The sequence below is a fragment of the Phodopus roborovskii genome, unplaced genomic scaffold (assembly GCF_943737965.1).
Source record: "Phodopus roborovskii unplaced genomic scaffold, PHOROB, whole genome shotgun sequence".
Classification (NCBI taxonomy): Eukaryota; Metazoa; Chordata; class Mammalia; order Rodentia; family Cricetidae; genus Phodopus; species Phodopus roborovskii.
Genome location: NW_026126524.1, coordinates 581,419 through 596,160, shown reverse-complemented (window position 1 = coordinate 596,160; position 14,742 = coordinate 581,419). Strand labels below are relative to the sequence as shown.

Sequence of the window (14,742 nt, the reverse complement as noted above, 5' to 3'; positions counted from 1 at the left end):
TTTATAAACTTTCCAGTTTGTAGTATTTTATTATAACAGCCCAAATGAACTAAAACATTACATTAAATGTCTAAATCTCTCCAAGACAAAAAGAACAAAAATATCTCTTCCTTAAGCTTCTATCTAGTTTAACTATTGATCTTATATACTGTCAATGGTCCAAGGTTCTTGAAAGTTAATTATGTTTGCTATTTCTATTTCTTCTGTTTTCATTCTTTGGTGTCCTTTTAAACACCCTTTGGGTTTTTTGTTTTGTTTTGTTTTCCTTTTGGTTTTTCGAGACAGGATTTCTCTGTATTGCTTTGGAGCCTGTCCTGGAACTCAGAGATCTTCCTGCCTCTGCCTGCCAAGTGCTGGGATTAAAGATGTGTGCCACCAACACCCAGGTTTAAACACCCTTTTTGATATCATCTTAGATTGTCCTCTTTAGAAACTTTTGGCTGACAACAACAAAAATACTTCGTAAACATTGAAAGGGCACCATAATCCTGAGCACTAAAAGTAAAATATAGAACAAGATGAGAGGTTTTTTTTTCTCTTTACAAGTCTTACATTCTAATGAAGAAAGGGGGCGGTTTGTTGATACTCAGTACCATGAAGGGAAACTGCAAGGTGCTTGTATTTGAGGTGTCAGAAAATGATTCCTAGAAGAAATTAGGGTTTTTTTGGGGGGTGGGGGTTCAAGACACAGTTTCTCAGTGTAGCTTTGTAGACCAGGCTGTCCTTGAACTCACAGAGATCCTCCTGCCTCTGCCTCCAGAGTGTGTGTGTGTGTGTATTATTTATATATTTATATATATATATTTATATATTATAATTATTGCCTATGAAACACGAGACTCAGCGCCCACATGGAGTTTATTGAGAGAGGGGAGAGAAGGGGGGAGCAAGAGAGAGAAAGAAATAGCAAGAGAAAGCAAGAGAGAGAAAGAAGGAGCAAGAGAGAGAAAGAGCCAGAGAGGGAGGCACGCTTGGTGCGCTTGTTTTAAAAGGGAAACTTGTGCATGGGTAACTGAGTCCCTTGGCAGCCAGGTAAAGCTTGAGCAGCCAGGTAAGTCATGACATAGATAAGACAAGGCCATGAGCATCCCATCCATCATCAGGGGGTGGGGTCAGCAGACTGCTGGTTCCCAACAAAAGGCATGTGCCATAAATTTGGGCAAAGGACTTGGGATCTCAGGGAGACCAGAAAGATGAGGAAAGAGGCTAAGTACTATAAAAGAATAATATAAGCAGAAAGAAACATTTAACCTCTCTCTCTCTCTCCTCTCTCTCGCTCTCTAGTTTTTCTTTTTTTATTGTTGCTGCCTTGCTCTCAAGTACCAACTCTTTCAAAGCTATTAAGGAATTTTATTTAAATTCCTTACTGTAGAACTCAAGATTTAAGTCTGACGTAGAATCCTGCTTCCTAGAGAGGCTGAATAGCTAGCAGCTCACCTAGCTCCCCTCTTTGAGTCTCCTAAGTCCACCTTTTTTCATGTCTTTATAAACCCTGACTCCTCTCTACAACTTCCCTGACCCAGAAAATAACCAAAACCCACCCACACTCCTAGGTGCTGTTTTCTCTAGATTTCTTCCTTCTGAATGTGGGTGAGGATCTTTAGGGTCCCCGAGAAAATTTTACGATAATGGCCTAGTCATGGGAAGAGCAGCAGTAACCTTTGTTGATATCACCTGTCAAGTTTCAGGTCTCCCTTGATCAAACCAGATCAGCCTGGAACAAACCCACAGCCTCTTGTTTCCGATGGCAACAAAAGCAAAAACACTTCTTCGAAATATTTTTGATTTCCATTTAACAAATACTTTTTTTTTTTTTAACTTTTTAAATGTTAAGGCATTCTTAAAGTATCTAGGCTGGTTTATTTCAACAGTCCCTCTTTCAATTCCAGATCTTTTAGCAACTGTCCATTGCTTTTCAGTAATCAAAAAATTCAAAATCAATACAATAGCATACAGGATCCAACTCCCTATGTATTTCCCATCCCTAGTGACTTACTCTTTTTTATTATTTACTCTAAAGACTTTATCTTACTATTTTTAAACTATTTCTATGACTATCCATATACTTTTTGTTTCTTTCTTAAGCCACACAACTCTAAAAAGCCTAAATTTTATATGAAAAAAAAAATATTTATTTTTCAGAAACAAGATTTGGTTGTGACAACTCTGGTGATACTTTTTGCTAGGTGGCTTTTTCAGACTGATAAGGCCCAAATAAATTTAGACAATAAACCTTTTAAATAAATAGTAAACTAACAACATTTTATAAAGATGATACATCTGAGCCAAGTTTCACTTATTTACTCTTTATATTAGAGATTAAACTGAATAGCATTGATAATCAAGCATCTTGGAGAAAATGTTTTCATTCAACCTACCAACAAAGAATTAAGATGATCTAAATTGCACACATGCATTTTTAAGGGGCTTAGCTCTTTTAAAAATTACAACGTTCAACTTTTCATTAATATGACAGTGAGTTTTTCCTTTTATGGTTTTTCCGAGGTAAGGTTTCTCTGTGTGACAGCCCTGGCTCTCCTGGAACTTTGTAGACCAGGCTGGCCTTGAACTCACCAGAGATCTGCCTGTCTTTGCCTCCGGAGTGTTGGTATTAAAGGCGTGTGTCACCATATGCCCGGTTGTGAGTTTTATTATATTTATTATATATATTTTTAGTAATGTACTTTTTGTTTGTTTTTTTAGCAATGCATTTTTTCTGCGACGAATCTGGTACCACCCTGGAAAAAAACAAATACCGGAGTTACTTGAGATAATCCAATTTTGTTTTTCTCTTCCAAAGTAGGCCAAACATTTTTCACTACATTGGATCTGACTACTGGTCTCTAGCTTGGCCATTTGTGCTACCGAGGAGAGAGACTTCTTTAAAGGTTTCATTTTTCTCATAATCGAGGACAGGGAGCGCTGACCTGTTACAAAAGCCTTTCTTCCAACCACACAAGGGGATACGGATACGCTTCCCCTGGTCCCATTCCGAGTGCACGTGAGGCTCTCTCAGTGCCCTAATTCCGATAGTAATGCCTGGGGCTCCTCTGCCACGTGGCCCTCCTCTGTGTCTCCTGCCCAAGCGTCCCTCCGCAAAGCCGGCGAGCTCCCCTAGGTCCAGACCAAGGAAGTGCCGGATCGGACGGCAGGAGGCGGGCAGCGACAGGCGGAAGCTGTGGGCTGTGAGGCCAGGCAGTTCCCGCCCCCCCGTGGGGGGGAAGGGAGGAGAGTACACACGGAAATCCGTAGGGAGGGAGGGTGGGACCTGGGAAGCGCGACTTCCGGTGGCGCAAAGCGTGCTGGGATCAGCTTGCGGCAAACCTCCTTGGCCGGCCTGTGGGGAGACCACCGTTAGCGCTGACCCGGCTCCCACGGCGCTCTCTCTCCCGGACGGTCGTCCCCGCTGTCGCCGAGGCTCCGGCGGCTTTCGGCCCTGTCCGCTCTCTTCCCGGGTAGCCGGCGCGTGTTCAGCAGCGTTCTGCCTCGGCAGACATGGCGCGGGCGCCCGAAGGATGGTTTGGCCGAGGCTGTGGCAACCGCTGCTGATGGCGGCGGCCGCGGGGGCTCCGGCTCTGTAGAGCCGGGCCTGCTGGGTGTCCGCCCGGGCGGGTACTCGTGCGTCGTGCGTGCCCTCCCGTGCCGTTTAGGTCCGGTTAGACGACAGCGTCAGTCCGTTGGAGGCGACACGAAGGGTGGCGCTCCAGCCCCGGGGGTTGACGCTCCAGCACCCTGGCCTGCCCTGCAGACTCGCGCTGAGATAACTCACACCGTGGGTATCCCGGCCCCCAGCCCGCTCCTTCCCGACCCCGACATCCTTCTCCCAGGGCGGCCTTTTGAGAAGTCTTCGTGGAGTGGTGCACCACAGTCGAGGAGTTTAAATAGTTAGGGCTTGAAAAGGCAGGAAGGTACGATGGCTTCCTCATCTGGCAACGATGATGATCTCACTATCCCCAGAGCTGCTATAAATAAGATGATCAAAGAGACTCTCCCTAACGTCCGGGTGGCTAACGATGCCCGAGAGCTGGTTGTGAACTGCTGCACTGAATTCATTCACCTTATATCTTCGGAAGCCAATGAGATTTGCAACAAGTCGGAAAAGAAGACAATTTCGCCAGAGCATGTCATACAAGGTAAGCCATTTGTGAAGGTCCAGGGGAACAGTCTGGCTAATAGTGTGATCACTTCTTGTCACAGAGAGGCCTTACTCCATTTTCACGAATAAGTACACAAAGGCACGGAGACAGCTTGTTACCTTAAGAAAATACCTGTGTAGCATTCATTCTTGGGACATTTTTCTTCCAGCTAGTGCAAATAAGGAATGCAAACATTGGCGTCAGCAAACATCCTCAGTACCTAACTAGTACAGTCCGCACTCAGGTCTTAAAGCAACAAGAATTGACTGCCTACAGTTAAACTTGAATAACAACAACCGAGAAAGGAACCAAGAAGTCCTCTCTCCGAAAGTTAAATTTTAGACAGGACTTCAAGCATGAGTTAAGTCAGAGATTAAATTAAGCACTCTTCCTCGCCTGGCCCTTTTTACCAGTGTGGAGGAAAAGATTCATTTTGAACACAGGAATAGAAAAAAAAATTCTTGGGCTGTGGATGTAGGTCAGTGGTGTATCATTTGCCTAGCACACACAGGTCCTGGGTTTGATTACCAGCACTTAATTTAAAATAAATAAATAAAAATGTATTGACATAGTGTGTTTAATGTTGTAAAGTTTATTGTTTTCAAAAAAAGGGAGTCTAAGTTTGCTTTTAAAGATAAAATGGTAAAACAGTCATCATAAAGTTACCAAAGTGCCACATTTTTTCTTTTTTACTCCCTCTAACTTTTGATTGTTTTGTTCTTTGAAAATGTTTAAAAGCTTGTATTTAAAGTTTTGCAAAAAGTGCTGGCACTCCCCTCCCTGCCAGTACTGGGCCCCCGAACCTGGGGCCTAACACATTCTAACAAGCACTCTGTCCTTCCCTTGTGCTGTTTCCATTTGGATGTGTATAGTATTTAAGACTTTACTGAAAAGCACTTCTGAAAGTTTCAACCGCTTCCTTATCTTGGAAAAAGTCTGCAGTAGGGGTTTGGGAGACTGCATTTTGATGGCTGCAAGGAAAGGGAAAAGTACTTTTAGCAATTTTGGAGGAAGTGCCCTCTGTGGCTTTTCATAAACTCTAAGAGAAAGTCAAATTCAGTTTGAGACAATAACTTCTATTTTGTAATAATCTAATGAAATTAACAATTTCGTGATTACTTTTGAAGTTAAGAAAACAAATTTAATCATACAATGCAGGTATGTTACTGCCTTTCAAAATTTTACTTTCAATTTTTTGTTAACATCAAGTGGAGAACACATCTGTTCAGACTGACCATATCCATTTTTCCATCGATTGACAAAAGATCAAGTGATTTGACCCTTTATCCTGTGCTGAAGATAGATTTAAAGTACACCCTGCTGTGCTAAGGGTGTCTCTTAAGGCTGAGTACTTATCATTCCAGAAGTCAATCCCCGCAGGGGTAGAGCCACACTATCTATGTATACACATAGACGAATGTGTGTGCACGTATATAAATAATTGTATTACATAAACATGTACTCTTGCCATTTCAGTACATAGTAGGTAACCCCTAAAAAAAAAAAATCAACATTTGTTGTTTTTTGTTTTTTTTCTTCAGGGTTAGAAGCAAGATGCTAACATGATCTTACTAGCCTAGATCTATGTGCAAGATCCTCTTCCCTCAGTCTCTTGAACACTGGGATCATGGGCATGCTGTAACCACCATTCCCTGCTTCTCGTTTATTTGTGTGTATGTTAAACTTAGGGCCTTATATGTGCTACACAAGCACTGTACTTCAGAGCTGTGTTCGCAACCCACCTTTTTGGTTCTTGAAACTGTTTCCCCCCCCCCCCCCCACTATTGGTTTGGTTTGCCAAGAAGTAAGAAAAGTGGAAGCCAGTTGTCTGTTTATATTTTTATGTTGTATATATGATTGTTGACCTAAATCTTTGACATTATCATCTAACAAATAGCTAAAATTCATAAAGGAAAAGAAACCCACCTTTATCAAACATCCACTTTTTAATGAAAATTGCAAAGGATTTCAATAGGACCTGCCTAAACATTTGTTTGCACCACGAAAGTGGTGAATGTCTTCTTGGGAAAGTGAATTTTTTTATTTTCTAGGATATATTTAGAGTTCTGATTGACATCATGACTGAATAAAAGTGTAGCTGTATCAAGCAATATGCTAAATAGTTCAACTTTGGAATATGCTTGCTCATACAGTTATAGTGAATGGCTATTTTCTGTGATGATGGAAAAAAAAAAAAAAACTGTGACTTGACCTGTTGGCACTTATAAATTTACCTTTTTCTTGTAATGTTGACATTAAGGGGCTGGAGAGAGGACTCAGAACTTAAGAGCACTGACTGCTCTTCCAGAGGACTTGGGATTCAATTCCCAGCTCCCACATGGTGGCTCATGTGTCTGTAACTCCAGTTCTAGGGGATCCCACACACAGACATACATACAGGCAAAATACCAATGCAGCCAGGTGGTGGTGGCTTATACCTTAAGGCAGGTAGATGGATCTCTGTGAAGCCAGCCTGGTCTACAGAGTGAGTTCCAGACCAGACTACACAAAGAAACCCTGTCTCAAGAATTATGTAAGACTATCTATAGTTTTCTCCAATAAGGTGATTACCTTAAAGTTTTTTATTTGGTTTTGGTTTTTTTGAGACAGGATTTCTTCTTATAGACTGAGCTGACCTTGAACTCAGAGATCTGCATGCTTCTGTCTCCCTAGTGCTTCGTAAAATATTTTAATTTTTTTGTGTCTGAATGTTTTTCTTGCCTATATGACTGTGCAGTGCCCACAAAGGAGGGCATTAGATCGTCTAGAACTGGAGTTACATACAGACTGTTGTGAGCCACCACATAGGTACTGGGGATTGAACCCAGATCCTTTAGGACAGTCAGTGTGCTCTTTTCTTTTTTTTTTTCTTTTTTTTTTTTTTTTGTGTGTGTGTGTGTGTGTGTGTGTGTGTGTGTTTTGTGTTTTGTTTTTTGAGACAGGGTTTCTTTGCATTGTTTTTGGAGCCTGTCTTGGATCTCCCTTGGAAGACCAGGCTGGCCTCCAACTCAAAAAGATCCATCTGCCTCCTGATGGGACTAAAGGCCTGCGCCACCAACAACCCTCTTAACCTGAGCTATCTCTTCAGTCCCCAGAATTTCCATTCTTAACTGTTACAAGCAACAGCCATTGTAACAACCTCTGGCACAAGTACTTGGACCATACTTTGGGTAGCTTTGGTCTAAAGCCTAATCTACAGTGTATTTTGGAAAGTAAATGTGAAGTAACTTTGAAATCAGAGAAACTGAGGGATTGCAGAGAAGTTGTAACAGAAAATAAGAATGGTACATGCTGTGTTGCCTAAGTAATACCAATATTTGAAATTTGCATTGTAAACTGTTACATGATTAGTTGCTTTTTACAGTGGGATTCTTTTTATTTTCTGGATTTTATTATTTTTCTTCTTTCCTTACCTCCTTTCCTTCTCTTTCTGTCTCTTTGGAGACAGAGTCCCACTGTATAGCGCTGGCTGGCCTGGAACTCATAGGGATCTCCCTGCTTCTATCTTCCTCAGCCTCTGCTTCCTGAAGACTGGAATTAAAGGTGTATGCCACCATGCCTGGTTTATTATTTTTCTAAAAATTATTATTTTTTTAATGCTACTAAAATTTGCACCCAGAGCCTCATGCATGTTAGGCAAGTGTACTACACCCACAACCTGAAGCTTTCGTTTCTTCCACTGCCCCACACTTGCTGATGGAATATTGCTAAGCATCTAGCATTGTAGTAGAAACTGATTAGATTATAGAAGTAGACAATTCTAAGTCCTGAAGTGTTTCCTAGTTTTCTGGGAGTACTATACCATGGATGTCATGATTGTCAGGGTTCTTCATGTCAGGCCAGTGAAGCAAGAATCTACTTTCACCTACATTATCTTGTATTTTAAGTGAAAAATTTGACATTATTCCTTCCCACAAATAAGGAACTAGAGATTGCTGATTTGTATGTTGTTTTTAACCTAAAATGTGTGTTGGATGATTCTTTACCCATATTAATTCGGGTGCTTTTATTGCTGCTGCTTCCTGGAATAGCACCCTTTTGTCAGTCTTCCTTTCTGCCTGTAGACTGACAAAGAGGATAGTAAGCAGCCAGCACACAAGAAAGATGATTTATGCATGGAAAAGATGGACTTTGTAGCATTCTGGGCATTTTATATTTGTGAAGTAGGAATTGGGGCTTTGCACCAAGTGTTTTTTGTTTTGTTTTGTTTTTGTCTGGCAAAAGAAGATCTTGCAGGGAAGCCATCACTGCTGGAAAGACTGATTTGTGTATATTAAAGGGAGCTGCACATTTTTTCTTCTTGAATCTCAATAGCTCAGATGCCTACTTCAGCTCCTCAGTACAGGGACATGTATGTATTATTACACTCTGTTGGCATACTGGAGGAAAGAAAAACTTAGCTATTCTTTCATCCCATCTTTGTGTAAGAATGAATATGTATGTGTTCCTAGCCTACTTTTTTGTACTGGGAAAACTATGTCATTAACCGGTAAATTCCAAATATTTGCCTTTTTTTTTTTTTTTTTTTTTTTTTTTTTTTTTGTATTCTTTAAGAAACTGCCAGACTTAATGATGCTTGACTTACCATGAGTGTTATAGAAAAGATATTTCTTGTAAGCAATTTTAAAAAACTAAAGAGGGGAAAATAAAGCTTTGTGCCTTGAAATGTTCCATTAGCTTTAACCAGTCTGTAGTTAAATATTAAAGAAGTAGATGAGTATGGGGTTGGAGAGATTGCTCAGAGGTTAAGAGCATGGTACTATTCTTGCAGAAGGACTTGGTTCCCACACACCCGTCAGGTGCCTCACAACTGCCTGTAACTTCCAGCTTCTGGGGCATACTGTTCCTTCATCTGGCCTCTGTGAGCACTACACTCACATGTACAACACACACTCATGCAAACACACACATACACACAATTAAAAACAAGTAAAACTTAAAGAATAATGGTTGGTAAAATATTTTGTCTTGGCCACGCAATAGTTGCTAAATAAGTGTCTCCCAAAAGGAAACTTACACAAAAAAAGTAAATGTTACTTAAGTGAGGAAGAGTCATAGTTTTCACCTTTCACACTTTCATTTCTGTAGCACTAGAAAGTTTGGGCTTTGGCTCTTACATCAGTGAAGTAAAAGAAGTCTTACAAGAATGCAAGACAGTAGCACTGAAAAGAAGAAAGGCCAGTTCTCGTTTGGAAAACCTTGGCATTCCTGAAGAAGAATTGTTGAGACAGCAACAGGAATTATTTGCAAAAGTAAGTAATATATTTTAAATTATTTTCATTGGAAATTGACCAAAATCAAGGGTTTTTTGAAAATCACTTCATAAATCAGCATATCTAGAGTATTCTTTCTCCATCCTAGCTTATTTAGAACTTAACCAATTTGACTCTGGTTCATGTAAATGATTGCAATAACCAGTTTTCCAGTTTTCTTTCCTTTTTTTCTTTCTTTTTTCTTTTGTTGTTCTTATTTGTTTTAGTTGTTGTGTAGTTCTGGCTGTCCTAGAACTCGATGTATAGACCAGGTTGCTCTCACACTTTGAGATCCACCTGCCTCTGCTTTCTGAATGCTGAGATTAAAGGTGTGTGCCAGCACGTACCAGATTTTATTATGAGTGGAATACAAGGAAAATCTGATTAATATGTATTGATCTGTGAAGCTGGTTTTGAATTTAGTAGGAGTTACAACCGCCAAATGTCACTGCATTTGAGCCTTAAACATTATTAAGCACAAGATACAAGTACTGTTTAATAATAGGAGCTAGAAAGAGTTCTGGTTAAGAATGCATACTGCTTTTCCAGCAGAAGCTGAGTTCAGTTCCCAGCACTCACATTGGGGGGGCTCTAAGAAGATCCAGCACCTTGAGGGTACCAGCACTCATGTGCACATATCTCCTACAGACACGCACATACATAAATAATATAATAAAACCTTAAGACAAACTAGTAAGAAAAAGTTTTTCAATATTTATTGAGTTCTAACCATTTGTTAATGATATTACCAGCAATCTGTGTATGTATTAGCTCATTTAATTCTCATTTTTAAAAAATCTATAAGGCTTATATAGCATGGGTTGGCTCAGCAGGTAAAGCTTGCTTATTTCTGGAATTTTCCACTTAATATTTGGTTGATTCCAGGTAACAGTAATCATAAAAGAAAAATATGAAGCTACATATGGGGAGAGCATTGTACTGTGTACAGATGTACAAGTACATCTGCTGCTTTGCTATCTGAGATCCTCATTGGATTCTACAACCAATAGGGTCTAGCGTAAGTAAACAGGCCTTGCTTTTTTTCTTTCCTCTTCCAGTTCCTGTGACCAATCTAGGAACAGTTAGGTATTTATTATGTCTTCTGAGACAGGATTTCTCTTGTAGCCTAGGCTGCCTGTCTTCCAGTACTGGGAGTATAAGTGCGTGCCATCACACCCACAGTCCAGAAACACTTTGTGCTGGCTGTACCAGTTTGTCCTGTAGTAGGAACTGAATCCGATGTGCATTTTCTCTGTTACAGAACCAGCCTGAACCTGTACCTTTCTTGGGTGTAGGTCCCCACAGGTGGGTTCTCCATGCTTTCATACTTTAGCAAATACACCTGTTCTTTGGAGATCTGAGTTCAGTGCCACTTGATTGTTCCTCAAACAAGTTTTAAATGTTCCAGACTCTTTTGTTTCCAGATTAGACTGGTGACTGCTGCTTGTAGTTGATATCTCCTAATGTCTTTTGGTTTTTCAGTTGCTTGTTATCAGTTTTATGTTTGGTTAACAGTCTTTTTTCTTCTTTAAAGAACTAATGTTAATTCTCTCTCCTGAAAACACCTTGATTCATGTAGGAAGGAGAAAACGGCATTTCAGTTTGACGTTGAATATTGGTACAGTTTCATCAGTAAGTGAAAATTAGGAAATTCCAAGTAGACTAAATATAAAGAAAGACAATGAAAATGTAAAAGTATAGCATACATTTGAGAAACATTTTATGTTGTACATTTCTTTTGCACCATGAGGGTAGAGAATTATAATAGGAACTCAAAAGAAAATATCAGAGTAGCTGTTGTATTTTCTATGGTATGTTTTTCCTAACTGTACTGGAGATCTTTTAAGCCACAAAAGATGGAAATTATAATTGAAGGGACAGAAAAAAAAAAAAAAAAAAAGAACACAGCAAGAAGAGGCAAAGAGTGACTAATGTGATGTGACCCCCCCCCCCCCAAATCAACTTTTTGTTTGTTTGTAGCCATGGCTGTCCTGAAACTCCCTCTGTAGACCAGGCTGGCCTTGAACTCAGATCTGCCTGCCTCTGCCTCCTAAGTGCTGGGAGTAAAGACATGGTCTACTACTACCTGGCTCTGTCAACTTTTTTAAGAAAAACATATTTATTTTAATTTTATGTGCATGGGTATTTTGCCTGCATACAAGTCTATATATCACATGTGTACATTGTTTGTAGAGGCCAAGAGAAGATGTTGGATCCCTTAGAACTGGAGTTAACAGATAGTTGTGATCTGCCATGTGGGTACTAAGAATTAAACCCAGACCCTCTGAAGAGCAACCAGTGTTTTTAACTGCCAAGTCATCTCTCCAGTCCCTCTGTTAACCTTTTCCGTTTCTTCAGTTGAACTAAAAATACTAAGAGTTCTTGTTTTCTAGATATGTCATAGTTAAATAATAACTTGGAAAATATCTACATTTGATAGTAAGTCTGTTAGTTACACTTAACCAAAATGTATACACTTGTTTTTTTATGTTTTTTAATTCTTAGGCTAGACAACAACAAGCAGAATTGGCCCAACAGGAATGGCTTCAAATGCAGCAAGCTGCCCAACAAGCCCAGCTTGCTGCAGCCTCAGCTAGTGCATCCAATCAGGCAGGATCTTCTCAAGATGAAGAAGATGATGATGATATCTGAAATTCACCATCTCGGCTTTTGTTTCCTCTATAAGAAAACAGTGAAAGAAATGCTTATCTGAAATTTTGTATGCATCTTGGTGGACTTACCATTGGTATTCTAGAGACGTCTGCTGTCAAGTTTCAACTACTGTGCTATACTTGTAAAATTATCTCTTTGAACTATTGAAAATTTAAGGTTCAGTATAAGATCAGCTTTGATTTTGTAACGGTGTTTCTGGAATCTAAGAGCAGTGTGAACCCTTTATTTGGCCAATAAACAGTATTACAGAAAGCATCAGGTTTATAAAAATGCAGTGACATTTACACAGATCTCTTCATCTGTATTTGCATCTTCTCTGCCCTTTTAACTGAACTAAAAGTGAGAATTTTATATTGAGATGGGTCATGGGAGAATACATTTAATCAAGTTGGCTTAAAAGTTCAGTTCTATATAGTACCTAAATGTTTTTGTCTTTTAAACTGAGTGTATATGCAGGCAACAATTACATATGCTCAGATAAATATACTTGTAAGAGAAAAACTCAAATAAGACATCGAAAAACTAGGAAGGAAATGTATTCACTAGTAGTTGATGAGTTATGTTTTTGATTTTGTTACTGTTTTGTGTAGCAGTAAAAATTAGTTTTATTATAGTGTAATTTATCCTGAACTACACTATGCCATTTCAGAAACTGGCTAATCTTGAAGATTGTCATGATTCACTCCAGTTCAGTAATTGTTCATAGTATTACTTGCTTCTTTCATTCATGTTTATGTCATTTGAGTACATAGGTAGGACTTGTGAAACAGTTGCTTGGGTTCCGTTGGTTTAACTGAGGCTCATGGATATTCAGACCTTTGCTAGGGGAAATAAATGAAAGCTAAGAATATGTTTGCTATGAAAGAGGGCTTTAAAAAATATTATTTAACATGTGGTTTACTTATGTTTGGTTTTAGCATAGCATTTACATTTTCCTGACTAGGTGGCATAAAGAGCGCAGTGCTAACTTTTGATATGACATCATTGTCCCCATCATCATAATTGAGTGATAGCTTTAAAAGTTTTGTGTTCAATTAAAAAGTGTCATAACTGACCAGCCCTATATAAAGTGTTAATTTGCTTGTTAAAAATGAGCAGCTCTAATTTGGCTTCAGTGACTAAAGGTGTGGTAGTGTTTGTAAGAGGGATCCAGTGTATTTGGAGAAATGGTGTAAATGCCACCTAAGGTAATGGGAAGTCATTAAGTTCCTATGTCAGTTGCCAAGTCATTTAAACTAAGCCCCAGAAGAGATTCTAGCTGCCAGGATTTTAATTTTATTTGGAGAGCTAAGTTTATAAGTATTAGATTCCTTAATACTCATATTTTGCAGTTTTAGAAAAAGGGAAATATTGTTATGCATTTATCAGATAGATGTACTTCCCCAGTATAACAGAAAAGGTAATAAAAAGGGTAGTAATTTTTCTGAATGCTTTATGTTGAAATTATTTGAAGGTATTTTGTGGCTGTGCCCATGAAGTGTTTGGAAAAAATAGGAGGAATCTTTTTTTTTTTTTTTTTTTTTTCTCAAAAATGTTAAGTACCAAAGGTAGGTAGGTAGTTTAGTCTACAAAAATAGTCACTATTGGCTTTTCTAATTTGTACTGTAACATTCTTTTACTTTGTTTTAAGTGTATGTTTCTCAAACAATTTAGATATTTTTCCATACCTTTTATTTTCTGATGCAGACTTCAGGTTAATTAATATTTTACTGCATCTGGTAATGTATTCTATGTTTGAAGCCTAGTGACTTTTCATTTTGATGTTCTTGTGATTTCATATGCTGTATTCTCCAAGCAATAAAATTCTGATGTGTTTTATAAATTGTTTTTGTATCTAATGATTGTAGGACAATCTGTTACCATTTTTACTACTTTTGAGAATGTTAAGTACAAAAGACATTGGTTATTTAGTATTTAGTACCCCTTTCTTATTAGTTTACTGCTATTTTAGAAAACATAGTCTACCTTTTTTGTAATGTCCAGATACAAGCACAACAAATCTCATTAAGCAGCACCTTGTTTTAGCATTTAAAAGTCACAAGTATTTGTTTCTCTCCTCATGAGAATGATTTAGTCTTAGAGAAACAAAATCCCTAGTTTTTGAGAAATAAAGTTATTTAGTAAATATTTTCCCATCAGAATACATATTGTTTTCAGCAGATTGTAAGAAAGTACTTTAAAAAAAAAAGACAAGATCTTGCTCTGCAGGCCTAACTGTCCTGAGAGTGGCAATCTCCTGCCTCAGCTTTTCAAATTTCAGGGCTAGCCAGAAGGGGCCCTATTTCCAAAACTGTATACCACATGTGCAGGAGAGGGCACAGATTAAAGTTTCGAAAACTAAACATAGTCTTCAAATAAAAACGCAGGACATTATTAATAACTGCAAAGTTCTTCCTGCCTCTCTCTTTTGGTTTTTCGAGACAGGGTTTCTCTGTGCAGCTTTCAGACCAGGCTGGCTTTGCTTTGCCTCCACCTCCCTAGCACTGGGACTAAAGGTGTGCACCACCACTGCTGGTCCCTGTCCCTCATCAAGTTTTCCCTATAGGTATGTCTGCATCACACTTGTGTCTGGTTTCCAGGAAGATGTCAGACACTTAGAACAGTTACAGAAAGTTGTAAAACACCACATGGATACTGGGAATCAAATCCATATCCTTTAGGGGAGCAGCCACTTCTCCAGC

General features: G+C 39.0%; 1 protein-coding gene across 2 annotated transcripts; it reads left to right on the top strand.

The window, feature by feature from the left end:
* Positions 1-3,843: 3,843 nt before the first annotated feature.
* On the top strand, positions 3,844-13,883 carry Dr1 (down-regulator of transcription 1). Of its 2 annotated transcripts, XM_051198012.1 has the most exons (4): positions 3,844-4,133; positions 9,225-9,388; positions 10,650-10,693; positions 11,894-13,883. In XM_051198012.1, the coding sequence occupies exons 1-4, from the start codon at positions 3,914-3,916 to the stop codon at positions 12,099-12,101; spliced, it is 636 nt and encodes a 211-aa protein (XP_051053969.1). In that variant the 5' UTR covers positions 3,844-3,913; the 3' UTR covers positions 12,102-13,883. The 2 variants fall into 2 exon arrangements, with proteins under 2 accessions (XP_051053969.1, XP_051053970.1); XM_051198013.1 differs by lacking the exon at positions 10,650-10,693.
* Positions 13,884-14,742: the final 859 nt, after the last annotated feature.

What these genes read in the sequence shown, in the direction of transcription:
- Dr1 (XM_051198012.1), top strand. Translation starts at nt 3,914, where the DNA reads ATGGCTTCCTCATCTGGCAACGATGATGATCTCACTATCCCCAGAGCT. An exon ending in AACAGGAATTATTTGCAAAA is followed by an intron (nt 9,389 to 10,649) that starts GTAAGTAATATA and finishes TCTCTGTTACAG; the next exon opens with AACCAGCCTGAACCTGTACC. An exon ending in TTGGGTGTAGGTCCCCACAG is followed by an intron (nt 10,694 to 11,893) that starts GTGGGTTCTCCA and finishes TTTAATTCTTAG; the next exon opens with GCTAGACAACAACAAGCAGA.